At 49.4% G+C, this 27,004-nt stretch overlaps 1 protein-coding gene across 1 annotated transcript in view; it reads right to left on the bottom strand.

The window, feature by feature from the left end:
* The window catches only part of LOC105702433 (nephrin), a 187,413-nt gene that overhangs the window by 24,090 nt on the left and 136,319 nt on the right, over positions 1-27,004 (bottom strand). Inside the window, exons 4-9 of the mRNA XM_012429999.2 lie at positions 15,714-15,824; positions 11,489-11,579; positions 11,239-11,351; positions 9,327-9,490; positions 3,562-3,706; positions 1,250-1,380 (exon numbers count right to left, since the gene is read on the bottom strand). Of these exons, the coding sequence (XP_012285422.1) occupies positions 1,250-1,380; positions 3,562-3,706; positions 9,327-9,490; positions 11,239-11,351; positions 11,489-11,579; positions 15,714-15,824 (755 nt within the window). The remainder of the gene's footprint in view (positions 1-1,249; positions 1,381-3,561; positions 3,707-9,326; positions 9,491-11,238; positions 11,352-11,488; positions 11,580-15,713; positions 15,825-27,004) is intronic.

The following is a 27,004-nucleotide window of genomic DNA, read 5'->3' as shown; positions in this document are numbered from 1 at the left end:
GATGCTCAGAGGGGATGCTGCGATGCCGGAACGCGCGTTGGCTCCCTCCTGCCGAGGATAAAGTGGTTTCCTAACGCCGGCTAAATCTCCAGGGTGGAGGGTAAAGACGCACGAGAGGTCCGGACGGCGAGAGGTCCGCGGAATGAAGTCGGATCATATTTTTGAGATGCAATTTCGTCGGAAATTTCTTACGCGGCGGCAGCTGCTACCTATCCGCCGAGTCTGCAACATCCCTGCGGAGGTGCACCCCCGGAAGACACCCGGAGATGCAGGGTCTTGGAAAGAGAAACTGAAGTGCCCGAGGAGGGGGACCGAGGGATCGCAGGGGCCAAGGGGGTCATGGGGGGCCATGGGGAGGTTAATATACCGAGAACCCGAGAGCTTCCGGACGATGAAGAGCGCCGAAGTAAACGGCTAATGGCGAGACGGGGTCGTCTTGAGATTACGAAGGTACTCGGGGGATGATCCCCCCGAGAGAGGGGAGTCCTTCAATCGGCTCCGGCTCTGATCAGAGGAGATCATCCCAACTTCCTCGGGTACGGTGACAGAAATTAAATCCGAAACCGTCCGGGGGGTGCCAACCGTGCACCATCAAGCTCGCGGTGAAAAATTCCACCCCCGAGCCGAAATTTCTTGAAAATTTACCAACTCGGAAGAGAAGTCTTCCGTAGTAGAAATCAAAGATATCGATTGAGCTTTGAAATTTGACGGCAAGAGCTTTTTTTATTATTCAACATTTTTTTTCGAGAGATTGGACTCTTTATGTAGAGTGCGCTTTCGAGCGGGGAGGGCTTTAGAAAGGATCCACTAGAGAATCGTTTCCTTTGTCTTTGCTAGAACTCTTCGAAGACTTCGGAGTTCCAAGCAGATTGGGGATGGAACTTTTTGGAGCAGGGTGGATTTACGTGCACCCTTGTCAATTTAAACGAAGTAGAGATCGACGGCGGGGACGCGTTTGTATCACCGGGGATGGTAGAGTGCTCTGCTTCTCTTTTCGGTGTTTGGTCAACTTTACTTAAGAAGTATCGTAATCTTCTCTTCACCTTTGAAACTTTGTTGCTGAAAAACGGTCGGATATAGGAACGCACCGTGTAATAAATTTCTGTTGGGCCCAAAAATGTTATGGTACAAAATTTCGGCCAGAGTATATTAATTCAATAATCCGCTAGCTGGAAAAAGGTTGAGATAGAAGTAACGTCCATTTTGTGAACCTCTAATGAAGGCAGACAATACGGGAGAGAGAACTTACATTGTGAATCCAGACGAGCTTTGTCCAACGCGGATTAGATTGGATGTGACACTCAAAGTAAACGTCATCACCCTCTTTGATGTCTTCTGGACTCAAAGTTGATCCCAGTTTCAAAGACACTATTGGAGCATCTGCAAAGAAAAGAAGGCCGATCAACGGAGCGTCAATGATACGCTAAAGCGTAAAGAAAATAAAAAAAGCAAAAAGCATGCCTCTCAAGTCCGCATGAATAAATGTAGCCTCTTCATAGGTACCCGATTTATGACAAAAGCCTGTGCTCGGAACGACGTCAGAACACGACATACTTAAAGAAAATTCCCTGGGAATGGTATGATCTTTCCTATTTCAAAGAATCAAAGAAAATCATCTACCTCGAGCCTAAGTGGCACCAATTTCCATTCCAAGTTCCTATTTCATTTCTAAGTACCTAGTGTCTTCGTCCGTCCATTTCGAGCCATTACCCCGTTACCCCCAGCCTAATAGAAACCACCGGAAACTCGATATTTCCAATCAGACAAATCCCGGGAATTTCAGCAACGTCCGAGAACATCTATTTCCCATGATCGGCTGAATCATTCACTAGGGACTCGAAGCGGGTTCGAATGCTTGGTATCCAGATCGGTGATCGCATCCCCGACGAGCATATCCTCCCAAAATTGGTATCGGCCCCTCTCGGATCAAAAGTCCAAAGAGATCTCCGTTCCTTGGGACAACCGGCAGCCCTACGTCATGGTTTCCGTCGTCCTCTGGGGGGAAGACAACTCGTCTCATCCCTTTATTTTTCCTCGTTGGACCTGAGGGATGAAGGGTTTAGATACGGTTTATCGCCGAGCTCGTATCACCCCTCGTAGAATTTCATCAGGGTGATACCGGCTTAAGGCACGTCTGCCGGCCTCATCCCGCAGGACCATCGTGTCCTTTGCCGATGATGCAAGTATCCCGATCCCTTTTACTCCTCGTCCCGCCTCTCCCCTCATATCTCGCCTCGTTCACGTTCCCTGGACACGGAGCCGTCCATTTATGTCTTTGTCTCACTCCTCTCGGCTCCCTAGGACCATTCTTTCCCTTTCTCAGGCTCTTAGACGCTCCTCGTACCTCGTCCGTCCGAGGTCCTTCGGCCTCCGAGAGGACCCCGACTTTGAAGGTGGTGTAATTTCGAGGATCTGCGCTCGTCGGATCCCGACGTAATTGAATACGTGCCGTGACGTCATTTCCCGTATTCTGCACTTTTACCCTTTCGCTGCCAGAGGGGTGCCCTACGGGAAGGATGCTTCCTGGAAGTCGAGACTCTCGCGTCCACGAAGTGCTCCTCGGGTTAGGAAGGTCCTTCTCTTTTCCCTGGTTAGTTATTTTTGTGATAAAAAATACAGAACACATTCGTTCAGGCGCCTCGACATTTCCGGAGACTTCGATGCCGCGAGAGTTACGGGGGAAAATCGGTGCATCCGCAGTGTCCCCCCTGGGGATATTTTTTTTCCCTCGGTAAAGGGCTTTGGATTCCGGAGATTAAACGTCGTCGTGAAAACGGACTCTTTCTGGTCCTAAGCCGGCCGAGAGAAAGGTACAGTCGTAACATCCTCTGGAGTCAGGAGTGTAAACTTTACGAGGCCAGAATGAACGAGATTTCTGGATGAATTGCCGCTCTCCACTTCCTTCCTTCTTTTTTTCGCGGGAGTTCCTACGCCAGTTTCCGACGTGTGCACTTGAGTGCGTGTGCAGGTTCTATGTAAAAAAGGGAGGGAAAGGGGAAAAAAAACTGGCCGGAAGACTATTTAGGTTGAGTCTCCGTCCTTCCACGGAGCGAGATAGACATATGCGATTTCAGGATTAATCTCCGTATTTTCCCAGGGGTTCGGATGTCGTTTTCTCGGTCCCTCCAAAATGCCGCATATCCCCGGGAAAGCGTTTTGCCGCCCTATGCGTGGCAATAAATAAAGCAGCGCGAGGAAATGAATAAAAAATCGTCGTAAAAGGCCGACCGCTCGGGTGCGTCAACGCGAAGTTAAGCGGAGCCGCGTCCTCCATAAATACATAAAAAATTCGGAGAAAGAGCGCCGGGGGAGGTATGCAATCCGGAGAGGAGAGCCCTCCGGATTTGCTCTTTGCCTCGGTCCTTTCCTCCCTTTTCGGCGGCCGGTTGACATTTTTTATTGTCCCACTTTATGGCGAGCAGAAGGACCCACTCTCGATCCGAGCCGTTTATGTCCGCCGTCCTGTGTGTCCCTCGAAAAGGGAATGGAAAAAGGGCGGCCGCTCGTAAAAAAAGAAACCCCCGGAAAGGAGTGAAATACCTCCGTGGAAAAGTTACTCACATACGACGTCTATTATCCAGGACGTCTCTAAAGGGAGCCCCGGGAACACGGGATTTTCCGCCCTGCAGATCACCTTTTTACCGTCGTCCTCCACCGTGGGCAAGAACTTGGCTTTGCTTATGGTTCGATTGTCGGCCTTCTGCTCCTGGAACGGAAAAATGACCAATTACTAATCTCTCCTGTACTTCTCTTCGATATTCGATTCTGGCACGGCGGATATCTAAACTCCGGACGACATTGCTATCACCGTTCCAAGAGGCAGAGCCTCTTCCGACCTCTTAACAGGGAACTTTTCTCGTATTCCCTTTTAGAGGAATATAAGGTTATCGCGTCTAGATGACCACCTTCGTTTCGTTCCTTTTATCTCTTTTCTATATTCTGCTAGGGGCGAGGAATCGTAAATTCCCCGGAAAAATTTTATCCACCTCCGAATGTGCTTGCCACACATAAAAATTCCCGACTTAAGGGATGGGAGCCATAAAACAATTTTTAGTACATTCATTCACTTCGTAATTGGACTCTGATGTGAACGTTTCCTATCGAGACACCGCGATATATTCTTTTCGGAGGTATCTTCCTTTTTTTCCAAATTGTTTCTCTAATCCTTTTAAGGATTGCAATTCCCGCTCTTCGTCAAAGAGAAAATATGAAAGAACTACTGCAGCGTGCGACTCGAATTTACACGACGTGTCCGTAAATCGTTTTCCCTTAATTTGTGGAAATGCATCCAGTTTATGCTTTCTGTCATTTACCTGGCTCGCCAAATGTGCATAATCTCCCTTAAGGCGGTTCCCGTCTGCCATGTAAATGAAAACTGTATTTAAATGCAGCAGCCTGGGGAACGAGGTAAAGGCAATCTAAAGTTGCTCAGAATTGACTATTCATTTTAGTTTCGTCAAACAATATTCCATCGTAGTTGCATTTTCCCAGTTCACTGCACATTTAAAGCACGCCACGCCGACTTAAATGAAAGTTAAATGCCCGTAATTGATTTCGAAAAGGGATGAACTGACATTAACGTTCCTCTTTTATCTGTTAATATTTTTTATAAATTTATGCATTTCTCTTTTAGTTCATCTGAGCACTGTTTTCAACTTTCTATGGCATACTCGACACGCTGGATGCGAATAAACACCATTAGATTGTTTTTGTTGTCTCTTGTGTAAATGCAAATCGCGTATTCAAATAGTGTGGTTGGGGGCTGGAATATAACCGAGGCTGTGTGTGTCGTTTCACTCAACCGGAAGTTCCGGTTGTCACCTGGAATATCTTGTTAGGAACTTGGGAACCCATTTCCGAACAAGTGCGAAACAATTCGACAAAATGAATCATTTCCAATAAATGAAACGTCAATTTAACTGCATCGCGACCCGACTTCGTTCTACTGAACAAAAATATATCACGAGACGCCACGTGCGTGGTTAATCACAGAAAAAATTTATTTACAATCATTTTTTAACGTTTTCTCCTTAAGCAAAGTCATGACACTTCCGAGCGCGCTATTGAGGTTTGCTCGGTTAACTGCAAACAATGGTACGCGGGGTGTGAGGAAAGCTGCATTTCTTGAAGATCCTTAGAGAGGGCCGAGTCCTGAAAATAGCCCATAGAATACATCCCTTAGAGATAAGAGAAAATAAGGCTAGGTTATAATAACGAGCGACGTAAGGATCTGGCGAGTGTACAAGCTGTGGCGTAGGCGGGAGTTTCCTCCCTTTTCCCGGTTGCCCTCTATTTTAGCGGTTTTTCTTTCTCTTTCTCCCTTTCTCCTGGGAAACATTCGGAAGATAGGGGGCTGCAAGAGCGGAGGAAATTGCGAGAAAAACAAATTTCACTTCCAGCCCGGAGCCGACACGTTAAGTGATCGAAGGTGTTTACGCGACAGCTGGTGCACGTCTACGTCTTCGAGTCCTGAGACGGCTTTTATAAATCTCCGTCGTGCTTAAAGGGATGAAGACAAAGCAATGAAGAAAAATCCCCGGGATGTAAAGATGAGATCTCCCCACTATAGATATATCAACGAGGCACGGATTTCCTCCAACAGTTCAAAGAGCGACTTTACTCAAATTATCGTAAATTCGGTTTAATTATGTCTCTATCTTAAGTTCCGAGAGAAGCCGCGATTCTCGTTTCCTCCGGGTTTCCTCCGTAATCGGAAAGCTCCTTATCATTGATCAATCATCCCGGGGGCCGTAACAATTTCCACGTACGATCATCCGACCTTTGTCATTTACGAGGAAAAGGCATATTACGGGTGCACAGAGAGGACGTCTTATACACGGAGAAGGAAAATGGCGGAGGAGCGTCGAGGGAGATGAGATAGGGACGAGAATAGAACGGCGCTGGGGATGCAAAAGTAGTTCCCTCGAACCTGGGTGGATGGATATGGGATAATCAGGATGGTAATGCGGTAGAAATATTCTACGTGATCCTTCGGCTACAGGATCTGCTTATGTTAATATCTGTCCTCGCCCTATCAGCCTTTAACCCCGAAGTCTCACCTCCGGCCCGACCGAGGTTTCTTCGGCCTCCTCCACCTGCGAAAGTGCCGAGGGCGAGCGTCTCCGGCTAATATTTTATTATCTCGTACTTAAGAGATACTCCGACGGAATTTTAAAGAGGACCCTTCCCTCCACTATTTCGTGATAAGAGGAAAGCTCGTTCTCACCTCGAGTGGCGATAACGCGAGCGCGTGATTCCTGGAGGCTGAAGTGTAATATGGTTCCTCTTCCGTCTTCATTAAGGAGTTCCTCCATTGAGGAGGTATTTCCTATCTATTCGAGTTCTTAAAAAACATCCATGTAGCGAAATTCACGTTTGGACTTATAGAGAGAAAAAAAAAAGGAAAGAATCTAAGGAGCTGTTTCAAGAGAGGGAATTACGGATAAGTGGACGGGAAACGACGCAGGGGAAAGGAGAGATTTTCAAAGAAGGCAGACACGAGAGAGGAATGGGAAGCCGGGATGCTTTGAGCATAACTGCGCCCGGAAGTTGCAGCTATGATTCTGGATTATCGATAATGCGCACCCCTCAGGGCGGAGAAACCCCTAACTATCGCGACTCACGTCTGAACAGCGTTGGGTTATACCACTGCAGGGTAACTAGTGGAAGCTGCGAGCACCTAGCGAGACCGATCAAATGTTCCGAGCTACTTTGACTACCGTGAAAAATCATTTCATTTATTTCGATGTATCACCGCGACTTCGACTTAAAGGTATGAAACAAACTCCACGTGGTCCCACGGTGCCCTCTTACTACATATTAATATACATTCTACTCATGTATATATCACTTGACATCTCGATCAATGCAGTAAATTTGATGACAAGTAAATCTCAGTTTTAAATACATGATAAATACAAGGACGTAATTACCATTGACCACGTGGATACTTGTACAAAATGTTGAAATCACAAAAAAAAAAATCCTGTAAAAATGTGCAAATGATACTTAACGCATCGAAATGAATCTTTAATTGAATTGGACGATTATTTTCAGCAACGAAACACGGACGATTGATTTCGTCTGACATGAACAGGTCACAGGAAACCTGGTTTGGAACTAGTTCAAATATGTCCCTAGAGGAGGGGTCCACGTCCCAGAGAACGGTAATCCTAATGTGCTGTTAGGGTACATACATTACCGGGAATATCGAATATTCCCGCGGGGTTGCAATTGCGATTTTCGGGAGAAATCCCGTCGCGAGGCACGTTACATGTAAATCGACCTCTACATACAGCTAGTCAATGTTGACCAGAATCACGGTTTATTCGTAAAAATGTGTATTCATATTCCTGGCCGCGATTAAACACTCAAAATCGGCCGTAATCCGTAATTCAGCCGCGTCTCGTTAATCACGTCGAGTGCGTTTACCGGAATGGCGACGAAACAACTCGAGCCGGCGAATTAAGCGAACGAGGGGGCGATTAAGTGTAATGTCGCGTAAAACAAAGCGTGGAGAACATTTATTATATCGGGCGATCCGGAGAGGCCGGTATCGAGTGCAATACGGTGCATACGCTCGACTCGGTCGGATTTGATTGAAAACCATATAATGCGTTGAAATTCGAGGAAACCTGAACAAGCAGTGCGCGGCTCCCCGGCAGCTCGATAATTTCATTGAATCCCGTACCCCACCTCGAATCCACCCCGGGAGCCGATTTCCGTTAATTTTTCATTTACCCCCCAGGAAACCCGTCGATTCGTTCCTCCCCTTAGTCCATAGACGTGCGAGGACCTCGCCGAACAAATTGCGACGAATTACGGCTTGGAAATGACTTCTGCCCGAAATGTGAGAAACCTTGCACGTAAGGATGCACCCCAGGATTTCTATGCATCGCGGGGAAACTTGGCGGGAATTTCGAAAGCTTTCCCCGGGGTGGTTTTTCGCCTCCCCTCGTTTTCGGTTCAAGATGGCGCGCGTCTTCTGTTTAAGTCGGCTCCTTGTGCATTTAAGTCGACGGTAAAATTGGCGCGACGCGCGCTCTCAAAGGGGCGGCTCGGGGGTGGAAAATGGTGGATGGGGGCAATCCGAGAAATCGGATATTAAACCGCGTTGTCTAATTGGTAATTAGCGTGCCGCCCATGAAACATCTGCGGCCGACAGGTGGAATTACTTCGATTCAATTGCTCTCATTTCCACCCCCTCCCCAAGTTTTTCCGCGTATTCCGGTATTTTCCCCGGGCTGTCACCTCGTTGACGTTCCCCAGGGAGACGGTGCCTCCCCTTGAGAAAGCGAAAGGTATTTCATCCGCTTCTCTAAATTTATTTTTCACCCCCTCCCCCAGTTAGGCCGATGTGGCTTCCTCCTCCGTGTTTCCTTACGTTTATGTCATCCCCAATTTCGTAGGCGTCGAGGGTTCTCGTTACGACGCAAAGGGTGGAAAGTCAGGGAATAAGGGAAATTTACCGAGGCTTCCGGCCGTGGCGTTTAATTGGTAATCAGCATATCGTCGATAAAGATACCTGCGGACGACTGGTGCCATTATCATAATTCAATCGGCCTCATTTCCGCCCCTTGTTTTGCACTTAACCGCGGTACTCTCCTCACCCCCGTAGCACTCGTTGACGCAACGACCGGAACGGGGCGGCTAGTCTCCAATCATCCCCTACAGCTCTCCCCCAGGAATCGAAGGGCGGCACTCGAGCATTCCTAAAGCCTCCCTGGAGGAAAATCGGGGACGTCGGTAGTTACGGGTCCCTAGGGAGTTTCCCCCGTGTCCTATCGAACTTTCCTACGGAATATCGACGGTAGAAAGGGTTCGCCTCTCTCACCTATAATACTCCTCAGGGTTGCGCCGAATACGCCATCAGGATTTGGGCAGTGATGGAGTAATAAGAGAAATTCCCTCCAGGGTTCCGGAAATCGGGATTGCCCTTCGTGGTAGCTCCATCCAAAGGATGTAGTTCGAGGAACAGGAAAAAGTTTCGACTTCCTACCTCGACTTTACTCCTGGGAGCATTGAGAAACTCCCCGCCTTTCATACCGACATGTCTGTCAATGGATCCTTCATCCCTTATTCTCTTTGGAAAATATCCAGAAGGGGTAATAAATTTTCCCCGCCATGTGGTAAGACCTCAAGGGGAGGAATAATTTTTTCTCTCATTTTATACGTAATCGGGAATTTATGTTCCTTCATTCCTGGCAGATTGAGGAAAGTCTCTTAATGTGGCGGTGTAAATCTTCAATTAAGTCCTCCGCTGGTTGTTAACTTATTTTACCGGTTTTTAATTATATGTCTAAGGATGTCCACCCGGGTGTACTTACCTCTGTATGCATCATCGCCCTGTGTCCTTTGTACCATGTAATGACAGCAGAAGGTCTTGAACCCGTCGTCTCGCATTCGACGGTGTAATGTTTGCCAGCCAATAGAGACTTGCCGCCAAAACCCTGACCCTCAGGAGTCTTCATGGTGACGGTTAGGGGCCTCACTATAGCAGGAAAAAATCCCATAAATTTTATATTCAATCAATTCCTTCTGCACGGGAATCTAATTAGAAGTCTGGAAAGGAATAGAACACATCTCGATCAGAAAAGCCGAGTATTCCCGTAAATCTAAGTGAATAATGTCCTACCGCGTTCAGAATGTTAAGTTACGTTTCTCAGGATGTATCTTCATTAGACTAGAGAGCCATAAATCTAGCGGAAGCTTAGAGAAAGAAATCACACCCGTTTAATCCCGTAATCTCATCAATACATTGGCCCGCGCGGATAAAGTTTAAAGCTGAACATACTGCTCGGGCGTATTTAAGGTTAGGTGCCCCCAAGACCCGCGCTATATACTTCTAAACTTTTACTTTGCATAGTTCTACTCGGAACAACCGTAAAGTCTAAGGTCGAAAGTGTGCTCGAGTAGTCAGAAGTTTAGAGGCGAAGGAATCGTCCGACTGAACTTTAATTCCGAGTTCAAAGAATAACTGAAATATTTCATAGAAAATGAAGAAAAAAAAGAAAAGAAGGAACAATTCACGAGTAACCTTATTTATGGATAAGATGTATCCAGCGAGGGGACTTTCTTTCTCGGACAATCTTTCTGACGGTCGAAAGAAAAGAGCTTATACGCGTGAAAATAAAAAAGGCAGCCCGACATCGCCATCAATATTCGCCGGGGGATTTCGGGGCCGGAGCTTCCATTAACGATGATTTCCCCATTCCCTCCCAGTTCGGGATTCGATCCCGTCTAGTTTTTTCCCGATGCAACCCCGGGAAGCTTGTGTGCACTGGTCCAAAGTCGCGAGATGATCCCGTAATCAAAGGTCCGGGCGGCGGCCATGTTGGCGGCATTGCCGCTTCACGCACCCGCGGCCTTGGCGGTGGCTCCCCTGGCGGCCGCCGCGGCAACCCTAATAACAGCCGCCCTTCAATTTCGATGCGCTCCACGCGGAAAAATTGGCGGTGCGCACTAAAGTGCCAATATGGTGCGGGGGTAATGGAAGGATTTTTCGGCAAGGGATTCTCCATCCCGGGAGCCCGGTGGAATAAAAAATACAAAAATACCTTTCACGGTATACGCGTCGGAGTTTCTCCCCAACTGTGGCGCGGGCACATCGAGGTGGTTTTAATTCTCATGCGAGGCCTTTCTTTTTCCCTCCACCCTGTCCTTTTAATTTCCGCATCTTTTTTAATATTATCGCTTTTAATTATGCCTTTTCCCTGGTCACGAAAGATCTCCGTGAGGTCGAGTCGGACGTTCTCGATGGGGAGAGATTTTGACCTCCTCCCTTCTAGAAAAGTAGCTTAACTCGGCTGGGTAGATCGGGGAGTCGTATTAATTTCGGGGTCGGGTTAATTCGATGTAGATGCCGGGGATAGAGAGAAGGAGACGGGTCTAACGTGTTTCTTCCCCTTATCTTTCTTTAAGGGCGGTTTCCACGTTCACGGGGAGGTCGGTATACTTTGCTGGCTGTGGTGTTTCAGCGATTTTATCGCTAATGACGGGCGATAGGCTCGTCAGCCCTGATTTGTTAAGGTCTTGATAAGGGCTCGATATTACCCTTCCGTTGCAACCCTCGAGATGGCATCATAAGTCTACACTGGAATTTCCTCCCCCAGCTGCCTCCACGCTTCAATATGCAATCCTAACTCTCCATCCTCGTCATTATTACATATAATTCCGAGAAATCTCGCGAAAAAATGGCAAAAGGTAGAAAATCATTAGTCGAGATTGACTGTCACTTACAGTTAAGGTCCAGGAATAAGGATGTCTCCTTAGGGGCCACTAGATTCGTGTTCAGGGCCTGGCAAGTGACGTTGGATCCGAAGTCTGCTCGACTGATCGACTGCAGAGTCAATCTACAAAGAGAGTACCCATGAAAAAGGCGAACGGTTTTCGAATTTTCAATCTGCAGGGCGGCTAAGCCAAATTGAAAGCTCCGGAGCTTGCGAGAACGATGGTAAATCCCGGGAAAGCTTCGTTTCGGTCGCCTCACCTGTTTTCGATGACATCTCCCATGTTGTGCTCGGAATCCTGGTCCATGATCCTGCCGTTGATCAGCCATCTCACAATGGGCTCCGGATTTCCTGTGAAAACATATAAAACAATCATATTTTACGCCGATATTAATTTCCTGGTAAATCTTTCTAAAAGTCGCCCCGGAGGACGCCAGCGCGACTCCATTAGATAGGTATCCATCACGCGTAATCAGGCCTGCCTGGGTGATAACAGCGATAATGAGAAACAGTCATGAGATGAATGGGCTCGATTAATTAATCGATTAACCGAAGTCGGAAACGTAACGCGTACAGGGTCGCATTAAACTTTCAGCCCCTCGGCGAGGAAGTAGCTTTTGGACCCGAACGTTCAATGGCAGGTTGAAAGGTGGACATACATGTACCCTTCGTGCCATTAATTGGCCGTTGAAGGTATTTTCCAGCAGGAACTCGATCAAAGGACGCACGCATACAAAGGACCCTGCCATGTCCTATATGGCATGCCATGCCGTGCATAAGGAGGAAGTTAAAGATTGAGCGTTGATTAGGTCCAGAGCAATTTCCACTACCGTAGTTAATATTAATAAATACCCCTAGAAGAGGGCACTTGATAACTGAAATCGGTACTTAAGTACAGTAACAATTGATCCGATTGGCTCGACGGAGACTACAGGTGTCATCGCTTCTCCTGGCATAATCGTATTCCCACTTTTACCCAGATTGCAGAAAAAACGTATGGACTGATAATCCGCGGATATTCGGGGTCCGGCGGAATGGTCAGTGGGAAAATAAACGAAAGGAGCAAGGAAAACTAACGAGTTTGGCTTTCAGCAGGATTCGCTATTTTTCTATCTCTTTCTCTCTCTCCTTTTACGGAGGCGGTAGTTAGCAAAGGGCAGAGCGAGTAAACTGCGCCGGCAAAAGGGAACGAATGCAAGCTCCGCCGTCAATTCCCTCGTCCATTTTTGCCCCGGACTCGCGGTATTTTTCGAGGCTCCTATTATCCGCAGGAAGGCAAATTTGCCACAGCGGCGCATCGTCGGATTCTGAATAATGAACGGCGCGCCGGTTCGGATCGGCCGGGGAAAAAAATGGGAGGCGATAGAAATCGTTAAACAAAGTTGAACGGGGAGTGCCGCGCACGGCGTGCTCATAAATGAAGCCTGCGGGGAATTTTTGTCCGCGCATTCAAAGCGGCCGAGCCATCGGCTCTCTTCGATCCCGCCGAACAGAGAGAGGGAGGAAACCGGGACACGTGCGCAGGGATCTTCAATAATTCGTATTATGAAATTAGCCCAAAATCGGGAAGCGCGACCCGCCTGCAAACGGACTCTAACGAGCTCGAGTCTTCACGGCCTGGAAACGCTGGGATTTCCTTTAAACCTTTCCGTGCTGGATAACCCAGACAGTCTGATAAGCGTCTTCTCTAAACGGCACAGAGAAATGGAAAAATGATATCCCAGGGGATCTGAGTTCTCCTGCTATCAATTTGACCATTTGACACATTCAATGCCACGTGGCGGCCTACCCGCGATGAATATTTTTAAAGTACGCTTAACATGCAATTGCTTATATTTGTAAGGGTATTATCCTTCTTACGGCGTTATGACAGGGTAATAAACAAAATGGTAGACAATGTAATATTTATATTTGTAATGATTTTAAGAATGATCACATAGGTATTTTACCGAGGCTTGCGAGGATAATTTTCCGAACGAAAAAATGGTTACCTCATTTCGATGAGATATTAGCGATTCAATTTTCGGATCGACAGTTTTAATCCCGGTTTATTTCAAATTGTCAAAGGTTTCAGATGCCGAGGATCTGCGGAATTAAGTGGCGGTGGATGTTTCTATTTTCGCCGGCTTCTTTATTTCGCCTCGAAGCTTGTTAGACGTCTTCCGGAGGCGGTCGGGAAGATTTGTGCCCGGGACGGAAGTCCGCCTCTCCATGGCGGATTCTTCATTGCGTTTCATTGTTATTCACCGTGGTAGCCGCGGCGGAATCGCAATTTAATTTCCCGGATACACGGTTGCGACACTTAAAATTGCACGGCGATCTCCTCGAGAGGCGGAAGCGAGTGCGGCAGGTTCCCTTGGTTTAGGAAGACTTCCATTCGTTGTTATTCACGATGCTTCCCGGCCCAGATTGCATTTTAACCGGCGGGACCTTAATGTCAGCTTTTCCGCTTCTTACGCGAGACGGAAATTTTAAACGAGAAATCCAATACGACGGAGATCCCTCGGATTCGAACTTAATGAGATGATCTTACCTTCGGAGTCACCACTTTGACAAGTATTGCAGGAAAAGGAATACCTGCAAGGATATTTTTCCCTTCCTCCTCTCGAAGTATGCCAACACATAATTGTACTCTTCATCAACGGATGTAATTGCATTTGTTGGGACCAACAACGCCGATCGATTACGAAGGGACAACGCGAAGAGTACAAGGGAAATTGGGTAGAAGGGCGACTAGTCCGCGATAAAGTCGCTGACCTGAAGAAGAATGGGATTACGAGAGGATTAGACGAATAGAAGGAACGGACGGTTGACGGAAATCTAATAGTCCTGCGTCCGATCAAAAGACCCCGGAAAGGACGCTGGTTATCCTGGGGTAAGAATTAGCCTTAGGAGGAAGGACAAGTCGGAGCTAAGTTCGACTGGTGGTAGGAAGGAGCCCTTCTCAATCCCGGAAGATATCGCCGCTATCCGCGGATTAAAATCTGCACTTTAGTGTCGCAGATAGTGGAGGCCATTAGGCAGGGAGAGGTCCTGCGAGGAGTTGGAGCCGAGTAGTTAAAGTCAACGCCGGGAGCAGACCAAACCCTAAGTAGTAACGTAAACGAACGGTCGGGCTTGCGGATTGTGCAGTCCCCGCCGACTTTGTGAGCTTCGGACCTCTCGCTGGAGCCTAGGACGACTTGAATTTTGGAGTCCTCTCTAAACTGAGCCTTGTTAATGACTTTAGGGTCGGAATCGCGGGACGGAGGGTCCCCGAGGAAAAGCGGTTTGGGGTTAAAGCGAGTCCCGACCGAAAGCTGTGAACTTCGCCGGGGTGCTTTGGTACCAGGGGGAGGGTCGTCTTTTAATAAGTTTAATTTGATTTTTTAAACCAAATCGAGGATCCGGATTTTCTGGCATAACGTGCAGCGATCCCTCGCCGACGACTTTGTCGGAAAATCGAATTTCGGATTATCCCTGGCGCGCGTGGCGGTGCATCAGCAAGAATTCGGGATTCTACCCGGAGGAGCTTGCAAATGAGGAGAGTTTCCCGGTAGTTATAAACAGAAATTTGGATTAAGTTGCGGGAGTAAACGCCGAAACTACTCTGGCCCTTTTTGATGGCCTTCCCTCCGGATGTGGCCCTAATCTCGAAATCTCGAAAACCGGAGGAACCTTCCCGAGGACGCTCGTATCGAACCACTATGTCTGGTCGACCGCGGAACTTTTTACTTAGGCCGAGGCTTCCGATAAAAAGTTGTCTGATCTAATAACTGGCATCACCACTGGCGCCCAGCTTCTCATCCGAGTCGTAACTTTCTTCAATTTCGGAGGGAGCAGGAGGGCCGCATCCATGGGAGCACTTCGGGAAAATGGCGAAACCGCCGATTTCCTTGCTCCAGTTTTTACCGGGCATTCGCGAACTCCCAGCTCGGTGAAAATAAAATGTCCGGATATGAAGGCGACCGCGGAAGGGTCTTGATCTCCAGTAATGTTTTATTGCTCGTGAGAAATACCGCGTTTGCTAATAATTAGAAGCCCTAAAAACATTTCCACATAATTTATCTTAACGGGGAAACGAAGAAAGAAATGAATGCGCATGAGCTCTCCTTGTAATTAAATTAGGTGTACGGATTAATTGACCCTCTAGCCGTAATTTTGCCCCCGATTTAACCAACGACGGAGGCGAATTCCGGGCATTAAATCCCCAAAGTGAGAACACCCAACAAATTTGCGATTTTCTTCCACCTCCCGAGAATATTCATGAGGTCTTTCGCGGCCAACAAGGTCTCCCATGTAAATCTTGAAGAACTCGTCGCCTCGAAGTTGGTCGAGGCTCGCTTTAAGGTATTACAGGATACTTAGTGTTAACAACCAAAGATCACTTTTCTCCGCAAGTCGAGTGGAAACTCGCCGCTTGCCTTCGCGATCTCCCCAAAGTTGGAGGGCCGGTATTTCCTCGGTGACGATGATAATTTCCTAAATTAAAAAATCGGAACTTACCTCCCGTGACTCTGCACTTCAGGCTGAGGCTTTCGCCCTCCTTGTAGGGACCCGCGGTGCCGTTCAAGATGCCGCCCCAGTTGTCCAGGATGACGGGCTGCTCGGGAGGCACTGCAAGAAAGGAGGATAGGTGCTCGATTATACGGAAAAATTGCCGACTATCAAGCGATAAGGTTCCGAGCTCCCGGTCAATCGAGTCGCGGAATTGCGGGAAAATGTCACCTTCTTTCGAAACCGATTTAACCCCTCTCCACCCCGTCGCACCCCCGTCCAGGGTGCCGCCGCGTCGCGGAACTCTCGCTCGCGATCAAAGCCGAGGTCGGTGGACTTTTTTCCCCAGCTCGAGGAGAGCCGCCTTCAAAGTGCCGCGAACGTTTCGAGCTTGCGCCAACTGCGGGAAGGTTGGGGGATGAAAAAGCTCGGGCTTCCCTCCTCGACGTTCGAGCTTTTCGCGCCTCCGCATTGATTTACATATCTCCGCGCGGCGGTCCCGGGATTCCTTTGCCCCTCCTTTAGCCGGATCAAAGTACCGGAGCTTTTTTTACCGCGATCGCGAGTATGTTTCCTCGCATCCCGAGGAAAGGCCCAAAACGTCCAGTGCGGCCAATTTGCAGCGGCAGCCGAAAATTCGGCTTCAAAGCGGCGGCGCCGGAACGAGATCGATTTTTCATTGATGCTCGCCCGGCTTTATCGGGGCGCCTGAAAACGGTCGGTTCTTTCAAATCGGGCTGTCCAGTCTGCAGGTTTTGGCTCGATGGTCCAAATGAAATTCCAGGAATTGTCCTCTTTCTCTTTCGCTCCCCTCGTTTCCCCGTGGCGCGGCATTCATGTCGGAATTTTGGTCGTTTTGACGCCGAGTGGCGTCGAATGTCGTAATCGGTCGGGCAGCTTAATTAATAGGATCGTATCGAATTAACCTAGCGATCGGACGCAGTTTGCAGGAACGTTGCAAACAGCCCGTGGAAGCCCTCGAATGCCGATTCGTGCCGTTTCGACGGAAACCGAAATGCCACCTGGGATTTGCCTGGATTTTGGATCGACGATTCCATCTAACAGAAGCTGCCCGTTTAACCTCCCCCGTACGTCGACTCACGGTCGGTTCTTACCCAAATTCGATACCAGCCAGTGATCATCTTTCATTAATAATCCCATAGAATTTGAAGGAATAAAAATACCCATAATAGTCTAAGGGCAGAATTTCCCCCTAAGGAACTCGGTACGAGCGCGTATTTGGTGCGAAAGTTTGCGGCTGAAAATCCGGCTATGTGGAACCACCGAAAACAGAGAGTAAACTGGGGCAAAGAGAGGAAGAGCGGCGAGGTGCAGGTGTAATGGCAATTAGCACTCGTAATCAATGGGCCTCGCCCAGACCGCGGGGATAATTTCAGGGCCGAAATTTACGGGGATGCGATGGAGAGGCTTTTCGAAACGAGCCGGGCCAATTTTGATCGAGTTAATTTCAAGCCGCGCTTCCGGCTGCGAATCCGAGAACGGAAGGAGAGCGCTCGCGCCTCGATTGGTGGAGTTCGAGAGGGTTGGATCGATCGCGGATCAATCAGGGGATCCTATCGGGAAGGTCCGAGGGCGCGAGGCGCACATCAGGCGGACCGCTCCATCGGCGGGGAGAAAAGCGAAATGCTTCGCGATTAATTAATTCCCCGCATAATTCCTGCCTCGACCTATTTCGACAGTTCCGCGGCGGTAATTACAGGGCCAGAGTTCCGGGATAAAAATTTTTAATTGAGCCCCCCCGTTACTCCGGGCTGACGGAATTTGGGCTTACGTCGGGCGGCGGGTTTTTTGTTCGCCCCGCGTCCGCGGCGCATTCGGAAACGCGAATTACGAGCGTCGGGCGGTGTTACAAAATGAATTTAGCGAGGTTTAAAAAAAAATTCCCCCCGGCCCAGGGAAAGTTGTCCGCTGACGTCAGGAGCCGCGGCGCTTTGACGTCGCTTTCATGGAAACACTTTTAGCACGACACGTGGCACAGATTCCCGTTGAAAGCCTGAGAAAATGTACACGGGCTCTGAGGCGCGGACTGAATGCCGGAGCCTTCCCATTGGATAATGGCAAGCATTTCCAGCCGGGGCTGCATCCAATGACAATTTTGGAGAACGCCTCGCCGCCCCTCCATTGATTGGACCGAATCGGAGGAATCGACTTTGGGATTGAAAACTGTCCCAAGAACCCGACCGGCGAGGAGAAGGGCTCTAAAATTCCCCCTAGAGTACCCGGCACCTTTTCCAAATAGCCCCGGAGTCCCTCTTCCATTCCGGCCGCGGCCGAGCGTTTTCCGCAATTGGTCCCGATTAAAACAGATTCCAGTCGCGTCTATGTGAACCTGGAATCCAGTTCGAGGCATAAACCAAATTTCTGGAATTTTTTCATACTAAAGTCAGAGCGGTTTAAAGAGATCGTGGAAATTCGGATTTCTCGACTCCAATGGGATATCCGGTGTGAGGGGAATTTATTCGGTCGCGACCGAAAGCGCGCCGACGATTCCGCGGATTCGTCAAGCCTCCTCGCCCTTCTCGAAATTCCCTATGCCGCAAGAAGGGGAAAGGTGAGACAAATGGAAAATGGTCTGCCAGGGCGCGCGTTGATGCAGTCGCGGTGCAAGTAGTAGCGCGCGAACGAGGTCAGACAGGGAGAGGTGCATTATCGCGAGGGGTAAGTTACTCCCTCCAGGGCCGACAGTGCTTTACGATGCACTGGAATAGGAACCGAAATCGGAGGCACCGCAGTATACACCGAGTTTGCCCTGTACCTAATTGAGTTCCTTTGCAAACGACGTATCTCTGATCTCGGTACCCGGACTTACTTGGTTACCGAGCTCAAGGCAAAACGTGGCGCTTCGCGTGTTCCGGTACAGCTCATAATGCGTTTACACGACGGCCCGTTATCCCGAGGACGAGGAAAACATTTTCCAACACGGGGGGTACGTTCTAAACGTTCGTTTCCCGACATCCCCAGGATTTCGGGCTTCCCTGGCCAACAGGGAAATTTCCCCTCCCCTCTATCGCTACATCCTGGTGTATGCGCAGGGGATTTCAATAACCAGGTCGACGGATCTATGAGAGGGATGGAACTCGAAATAAAGCGCTTGTCCAAAGCGGTCGAGCTTAGGTCGCAGCCATATTGGATTTCCCTCGCGAGCTTCTTCGCCTTCCTCGACGACTTTCGTCGAGTACTTGTCCCACTAGGTGATTCAGTGAGCTTGCGATTGGGAACCACTGGGTGCAGTTTACAAGCTCACCGCATCGGATCGCGTCGGCTCCTCATCCCTGGGCGAGCATCCCGGCGTCGCGACGGCCGCACAGCCCGCGGGTAAAACGGTAATTGTTACCGGCGGAGTATCGCCCTGAAAGGGAGCGGCATTTTGAAAGCCGCACAGCGCCGAAGCTTGCAACAATTGGCACACTTCCTGGTGCACGCTCGCGGTACACGCGTCTGCAAGCTCCGCGTATAATGCCCGGAGACGTCGTCGGGACGCGGCCGCCGTCCCGCGGGAGAGGAAGCCCAGCTCCCAGGGGAGGGCCGAGAACAATCCTCCGCGAATGCGCCCCGAGAAAGCTTCGAAAGCTTTAATGAGCGGCTCTCCGGGGAAGTTCCGAGTTCGTCGCCGCGTAATTCACCGGGACTGAATTGATTATGTTTAAGGTAGACCTTCATTACGCATTCAAATGGGATTACGAGGCCCGGCGACCGAGTCAAGGGGTGCGTTCCGCCGCCCGGAGGGGACCGGGAAACTACGGAATCTCCTCCTCGAGGGATCTTTTTTTAAGCTTTCCTTGAAACGTAGCTGGATTGACATTGTGGATCGCTGGGATTATCCTACCGGAAGCGGTTTTTTTTTAAGTAGTCTTCCGGGTCGAACGACGGCACCACGTTGCGGAGCAGGGATCGAATTGTTCCGATTAAGCAACCCTTTCGCCTCTACGTACCCTCTTACTTCAACCCCTCTTAGGGGTCCTAGAGGCTTGTTCGCTTCCTGGGGCACGACGGAGAGGAAACGAGGGTAGAAGTTAACACGGCTTGTACGATTAATTATTCGGGTTAAGGGATACATTCATGAGGTTCAAGGGTTACAGGGTGAGACAGAGATCTAATCGATTACACGTATCAGGGTTACGCGTAGACGTTTAAGCTGTGATTAAAGTGAAACTTCTTATGGGTACGAAGGAAAGTGAAACTCTTTTTCACAGTACATCACTATTCACCTTCAGTTTTGTATTTCAGTACGAACAGAATTTTCGGGAATTTGTTTTATGTGAAAAATAGCCGGTACCTTTTTTTTCTTTAGAACACGTACATGTAGTTAATGTTTATCGGCGAATCGTCGCGATCGTGCCAAGGGAAGTTAAAACCAATTCCAGGAGATGCGCAAAAGTTAAACGTATAAACCGAACTTTCCACTTCGGTGCACCGTCACTGTCAATTTGCCAGGATCTGCAATTTATGGGAATGCTTTTTCGGAAGACCCTGGCGTGGAACTTTCAGCTCGAACTTTCAAATTGGCTAATGGAGAAGATAACGAGTGGAAATGAGTTCTCACGGAGAAAGTCGGGATTCCTGCACGACTGTTTATTCTTTAAATTTTCCCCTGAAAAGTAACTGACGATAACGTTCCTGAAAGAGGCCGACGCGATGTTAAAGCACATCTTTGGTACTCCTCGAAGTGCAAGTTCTTGACTTGTAAACCTCTCGAGAATAACGAAGAGCACCGGTTAAAGCAACGCGGATTCGTGCTTTTCTATCAAGGGACGATTTTCCACTCCGCTACCCTATTACAATTGTTAAAGGGAAATTATTGCACAATTCGCAATTGAAATTCCGGGCTTTCATCCGTCGCTGCAGTTCACGCCGTTGAGCTCTGTACAGTCTGAACTGGTATTCCATGCTCGGATGACGTCGATAAAATATCTTTTTAAAAATCCCGACTCACGTTTTTTGCCTTCTACGTAATCGTATAATTACACAATTTTCAATTGAAATTTCGAGCACTGGTACGTCGTTACATTCCATACCATTGAACTCTGCTGTCTGGACTTGTACTCACCTCTTGAGTGATGCCGATGCCACCAAAGTCATAACCTTATCATTTTTCACGTTCTTTCTAAGTAATGTACTTTGAGAGACTTTTGTCAGGCAATTTCCCATGCGACAGTAAATCTGGAGCAGTAAGTAGGCTCCGGGAACATGTAGCGCAGCGTAGCTTCAGTCAGCCAGCCCTACGATCGCGTAGCTAGCTACTTTGGTGCATTTCCTCCAGGTTTCTGCTCCGTATACGTGCATTCTCCTCGGTATAAGGAACAGCCCTGCTCTAGGGATGATTTGAATAAACCACCCCCCCACCTGCAGTCCTGCCTGTCCTCTGGAAGCTCCGAAAAGCTCCCTCGACATTTGCGGAGCACCACTTCGCGCGCTTCCGCAACGCGGAAAGCGTCGAAAGCGCTCCGAGACCTTCGCCTTCGAGACATCTCGTGTCTTCGACTCTAATCCCTCGGCTCGGGTACAGATTCTCCCGAAATCAAGGAATATTCATCCCACGGTAATGGCTCGATATTAATTCAAACGGAGTTATCGATTAACCCTGCCAGGTCCGGATATGAAGATGGACAGTCGCGTTGCGAAATGTAAAATTGCGTTTGATCGATTGGAATCAACGTCAAACGTGGAGTGGCATGTGATTTCGCGAAACCCCTACACATTTAACGTAGATTCGCCTCGCGGAGAAGAAAAGTCTGTAAAACGTATAGATTTTATCTGATAAAATAGGGACGGCTGATTTGATAAAGGTAGAAGGCAAAATTAATTACCGATATACATATTCGTAACGTGTCACGTTATTAAAATGTTAATATTAGAGTCTCCCTAAGTTCCTAAATAGTTCCTTTAATGGCGTATTCGTTTACATGCATGACGGAAGAAAAATTGAAAACTCCTTTGCAATCGAGGATGAATCATATTTATTATTTCCTATAGTTATCCTCGGTGCCGTGTCGACACATTCGTCCGTGGAAATAAATGATTCAGGATAACGATGACTCCAAGAGCGGTAGCCAAAACCGATAGTTCGGGAGAGTGACACGGAAGCCGAAGAAGAGTCGTATCAGGGGGAATCCGATAATCTTTTAGAGAAACGAGCAGAGCAGGTCCCTCCATTTCGTCGATTGCTCGGCAGGGCAGCTGCTTGTTAAATTTTTACGGTCATCAATTTTTCGCCCTCCCGGTCGGGTGCCACAAAGGCCCGGAAGACGTTTTGTCGGGGCTGGTTTGATGGGCTTCCGGTTTTTTTTTTGGCGGCCCTTCCTCCCTCGGCGGATGCTCGACGGTTTCTTTTCTCCTGTAGAGCCTCTCGTTCCCTTCGAGGTCTCTCGCTCGAAAAGTAAAATCTGTGCCGACCCCGTTCGCCTCGAAAATGTCCCCCAGGATGTCGTTAGTCCTCAATCAAGAACGTTATTGCGATACTCCTAGAAGGATCGCTCCAAAAGAAGGTATAGTATTCCAGATTCCCCATGCTACCTGGACGAGCTTCGGTAAGGAAGCTACATTTGCGACTACACGCCGAGACGAGAGGACGGATGAGTCCTCGATTCCGAATAGGAGGATAAATCCGAGAATTCGGATGAAAAACTGGCGGCGATCTCAATAAAGTGATCTTAAGGGAGAACGGCGGGGGGACGCAAAAGTTCCCCGTCATGAGATATGGATATAAATATTAAAATCTGCTCCAGAGGTAGACAGGCCCGGAATGGATCGCGAGACAGCGATTCTCAGTCTCTGAATTTACCCCAGACGATATCAATTTAAACTCTAAAAATAATTCCAGATTAATTAAACGAACTTCTAGGAATTGTTTCTGTTTTTCTTTTTTTTTTTTAATTCCCGGGGAAACATGGATTCTTCCGGGAGAGGGGATTCGAAGATTCCGAATGTAGGGCAGTGAGTTGAATGGACGCAGATAATGCGGAGACTGAGAATCGCTGAGGAAGAGTCGCAGCTAGGAGGTTGGGTCAACGAATGGCGCGGCAGTTTCGCAAGTAGGAAGGAACTTGTTAGATCAGACATATTAGAAAAATTGGATATATATTGAGGCACCAGGGCGTCGCGAAGGTTGGGAATTGATTGCGGCCTCGAGAACGCTGGCTGGGGTTGAATTTCTTCGATCTCGAGACCACAGGGGAAGTCTCGGCGGAAATGGATCGCGAAATCGCGGAAGGTCGTGTCGATATTTTATTTTGATCAATTATTCTCACGTTACTTCAGAAATTAATCGCCAATGCATATCCGGGGAGAGAGCCCTCACCGAGGCCGATTTCCTCTCCCGATTTCGATTAATCCGACCCGCGGCAAGCGGCGCCTCCACTATTTCTCATTGTTGACAATAACTTGGAGAACTTAAAGTCCCGGGCGAGATTATCATTCTTAAACTTGGACTATCCAGCCTTTATGCGGGGCTTCTTCCGAGTTTCGTCCGCCTCCTATCCCCAGCCTGGGTTGCGATTTTCCAAAGCTCTCTGTTTGTCCGCAATCGCAACTTTTCAACGAGTTGAAGTGGTACGCGTGGATGAGAGGATAATCTCTGTTGACATCTAGGATTTCCTGGAGAACCTCTCGGAACTGCTCCACTCATGGGTAACGCGACTTCCGGTGCACGAGCCGCGATAGAGGACGGATGCGGGGATGTTCGGATCTTTAGTTTCTCTCGGCATTGTTCGCGAGCTTCCCGCTGCAGTTTTCAATGGGGAGAGAGCCTAAGCCAACGTGGCAGGGATACCAAACTTTACGGCACCCTGTTGCCGCAGGACGGACACGCGTTATCACGCGATAACCCTCTAGGCCCTTCGAGAATGCTCAGCATTTTGAAGGGTTTTCGGGAGTCCCTCGCAAACGAGAATCGCGAGAGAAATTTTCCGCTGGAAAATCGCAAAGGGGATTACATCGCGCGGTGTCGGTCGTTTCGACCTGAATTCGTTGCCGAATTTCCAGGTCGGGGGCCTTTTCGTTTACTCGAGTCAACCCTAGATTTGGGGGTAAAAGGAGGGAATTATCCGCCATACGATGGATAGGGACGCGTCCCGGGGACAATCGAATGAATGCGCGTAGAATGGCCGGCAAGTGGGCCAGCGACAATTACGGTAAACACAATGTGCAGGCGTATAAAGCTCCGTGGACTACTCATAAGCGCGGAGGCAGGGTCCCCTCGAGAGGCAGGAGTTATTCGGGGATAAAGGCCGGGGATTTTTCAGGGCCATTTATGAAATCCGCTCTCCATTTTTCTCGGAGGGGGCTCTCTTTCAGGAGCGTCGCTGGAGGGGCCCTCCACCCGAGTCAGGGACGTCCTCGACCTCGTAGCTTCTCGGCGCCGGCGCGTCACATTTAGCCCGTCGTCGCGAAACAATTTATGAGAAGGTATACCGGGGGCGGCGATCGCGGCCGCGGAATTCTCGCGGTTTCCCTCGCGGTTTCCTCCCCAGGGTCGGCGGCGAGGCTTGAAACGGGCCCCTCGGAAAATCCTATCCCGGGCCTCCCGAGATCTCGAATTTATGTGCCCATAAATTCATAGGATTCTCCGGAGCGTTTTTCCGAACCGGCCGACCCGCCCCCGCGGCCCTTCCTCCCGCCTTTTTCCTCACGGTCAGTTTGCTACTTACATTAGCTCCCCGGCGGTCCCAGGCTGGATAAGTCCTGTCCGCCGCGCCGAAGGCCGCGCCGGGACGGGCCCGGTCAATTCCTTCCCCGCTCCCAGTCGCCGGCCGCGTGACGAGTCGACCGCGATGCGAAAGGGGAAACGAGGCTACGGTTTGTTGGCCAATGAGAACACGCCTTTTTACTCTCACCGGCCCCTCCCGACTTCCGCGTGGACCCGGGTCGACGACCTGCCCATTGTGACCTCGAGAGCCAAGGGGCGAAGACGGCGACCTCGAGCCTCCCGGCCCCGAACCGCGTCCTACGTTTTTTAACCCTCGCCGCGGCTTTCGCGCCTGTCCGGAAGAGCCAACCCGTGCGCGACTTCCGAGGGAAATATCTCCGCCCGAGATCGCGACCGGTCTCCTTTCCCGGCGCCGCCAAGTGGTACAAATGGCTTCGTTATTTCGCTACGGGCAAGCGTGGCCGTGTGCGATTCCTTTTTCCGGTGTGTTTAATTCACGCCCTCTTAGCCAGGAAAAAGAGTCATTTTCCTTCCCAGAGTAGCGTCCTCCGCTCCCAGAGAAGCCGAACGAGGTAATTGTCCGCGACCTCGCACGAGAGCGAATGCGCGCCTCCACCCTCCCCGCTTCCGAAGTTTCTCATCGGGGGTAACGCGAAAACTTGGCCGCGGTTTTCTTCAAATTCTTATTTCCTTTCTCGGCCGCGCGTTCCTTCCGCCGCGGCCCCGCGGGTGCGATCGGGAATTCCCTCACGTGCGTGGGCGACGGAGGGGGCCCTTTCGGGCCGTGGAAGAGAGAAAAATTAAGGCGGTACTGTGGGGCCACCGGGAAGACAATGTGCGCACATTTATGGACGAACACATAGACGCGGAACTAATTGCGCTGTATTTAATTAAGCCGCGGATTATTTCCTTAACGAGGGCAGACCTCCATTCTTCCTTCCTCCACTTGGCTTGGCTTGGGTTCGCTTCCATCTTTTCCGATTTTTCTTTTCTTTCCTTTCACCCCTTTCCCTCCCCCGGCGTGCTCTTCCCCCTTTGGGGCTTATTGCGAGTGGGAGAGAAATAGAGGGGAGGAAACTCGCAGCTGCAGCTGCGAGAGGAAGCTCTTATCCGCGCGGCCGTTGCGCGCGAGGTAAATTTATATCATGTCGATATTAATTCCCTCGGTGTTTTGGGATTATGAAAAAAAGAATTATTGCGTGTGTCGAATGAAACGGTACATAGGCGAGTTGGAAATGCCAGACGGGATATCTTTTCTTCTTGGACTGCCGGGAAGAAAATTCGTAGGTTATTTTTCTTGGATTTTTCCTTAAGTCCCTTCGTGGACGGAAGCTTTTTGGGGCAGGTCATGTCAGATCGCGAGGGCCGATATTCTTCAGGTTTTCCCGTCGCACGTATGAAAATTAGACGAGCCCCCCAGGAAGGGGGCCTTCCTCGACCTGGTGCATCTCCATCGATCTCCCCGAAGGAGAGTGCACGCGTGACTCCACCACCCGGAGGTTGCCTTTCTTTTAACTTCCCACGACGTCCCCGTTTTCATTTAAGACCGACGCCGGCGTCGCTTATCCCGAAAACAAGACGCGAGCGAGGGAACGCTTTTCCCCCAGATCCAATCCCGCGGTTTTCTGTGTACCGAGGATCTGGACCACGTACATCCACCCCAGGATGCGTCTGGTGTGCACGTACTCCTACCTATGCGTTCATGCTCCATGACAATATCACCGTGCCCGCGATTTCCCGAAATCCTACGACTTCTAGGGAATGGGGATGCGTGAGATTGCCTTGAAAGGAAAATCATGAAATTGCCGGAGGTAAAGGGTAGATTGGGACCTCGAACTCGGGTCAAACGCGTCTCTCTCTAGTTTTCGAAGTTCCAAACTTTCGGTGCATCGCCGAATACGCAGGTTACTCCTCTCGAGATCGCGCGATGTAACCTCTAGGTACGTTCTTTGCTATGCGGAAGGTATGATGAGGTTACAAGGAAAGACGTCCCGTTTCCCTGGAGGGTTCGCGATTCCATCGTTTTCCACGTACCCGAAAGTCTTCCATACGAGACATACCTATCTCTGGTCTGTAAAAATATTCTTACCTCTGCGATTCGGAGGAATCGTGCGATTCCTTAGAAAATGCCGTACGTGAGGTTGCCGAGGGGGGAATAAATCCGGAAGTCGTTCAGGCTGCGAAATAAAAATGGGATTTCGAATTTCGACGAAGGTCGAGATAAATGGATAGAAAATTCTCATTACTGGGAAATTAGGAGGAGTTAATCTCGGGTTAAGGTGAGTCATTGGGCGAGGTCGGTGGTGGAATCTTCGGGGATTTTTCGAATTTTAGGGGAAGGTAAGACCTCCTGCCGAGAGTGCACGCAATCTCTGGGTAAGGGTTGCGCGAAGTCAGCTAAGACGTTAAGGGCAAACGAGAAGTCGCGGCAAGGAAACTGTGTCGGAAAAGCAGCCGGAGAGGGATGTAATCTAGAAACTCTAGGAAACCAATCTCCCCTGATGAAAATACCGTCCTCATTCGGAGGCCCGCTACAGCCAATCTCTGGCTCCTTTTGGCGAGGCCGCAAATGCGTTTATCCCCCTCCACCACCAATTTCCTCTCGACGTCTCGCTCGTGCCCAAATCTGACGTGT

Source organism: Orussus abietinus, unplaced genomic scaffold (genome assembly GCF_000612105.2).
Source record: "Orussus abietinus isolate OABI.00-Male unplaced genomic scaffold, Oabi_2.0 scaffold17, whole genome shotgun sequence".
Classification (NCBI taxonomy): Eukaryota; Metazoa; Arthropoda; class Insecta; order Hymenoptera; family Orussidae; genus Orussus; species Orussus abietinus.
This window is presented reverse-complemented; position numbering and strand designations above follow the sequence as displayed.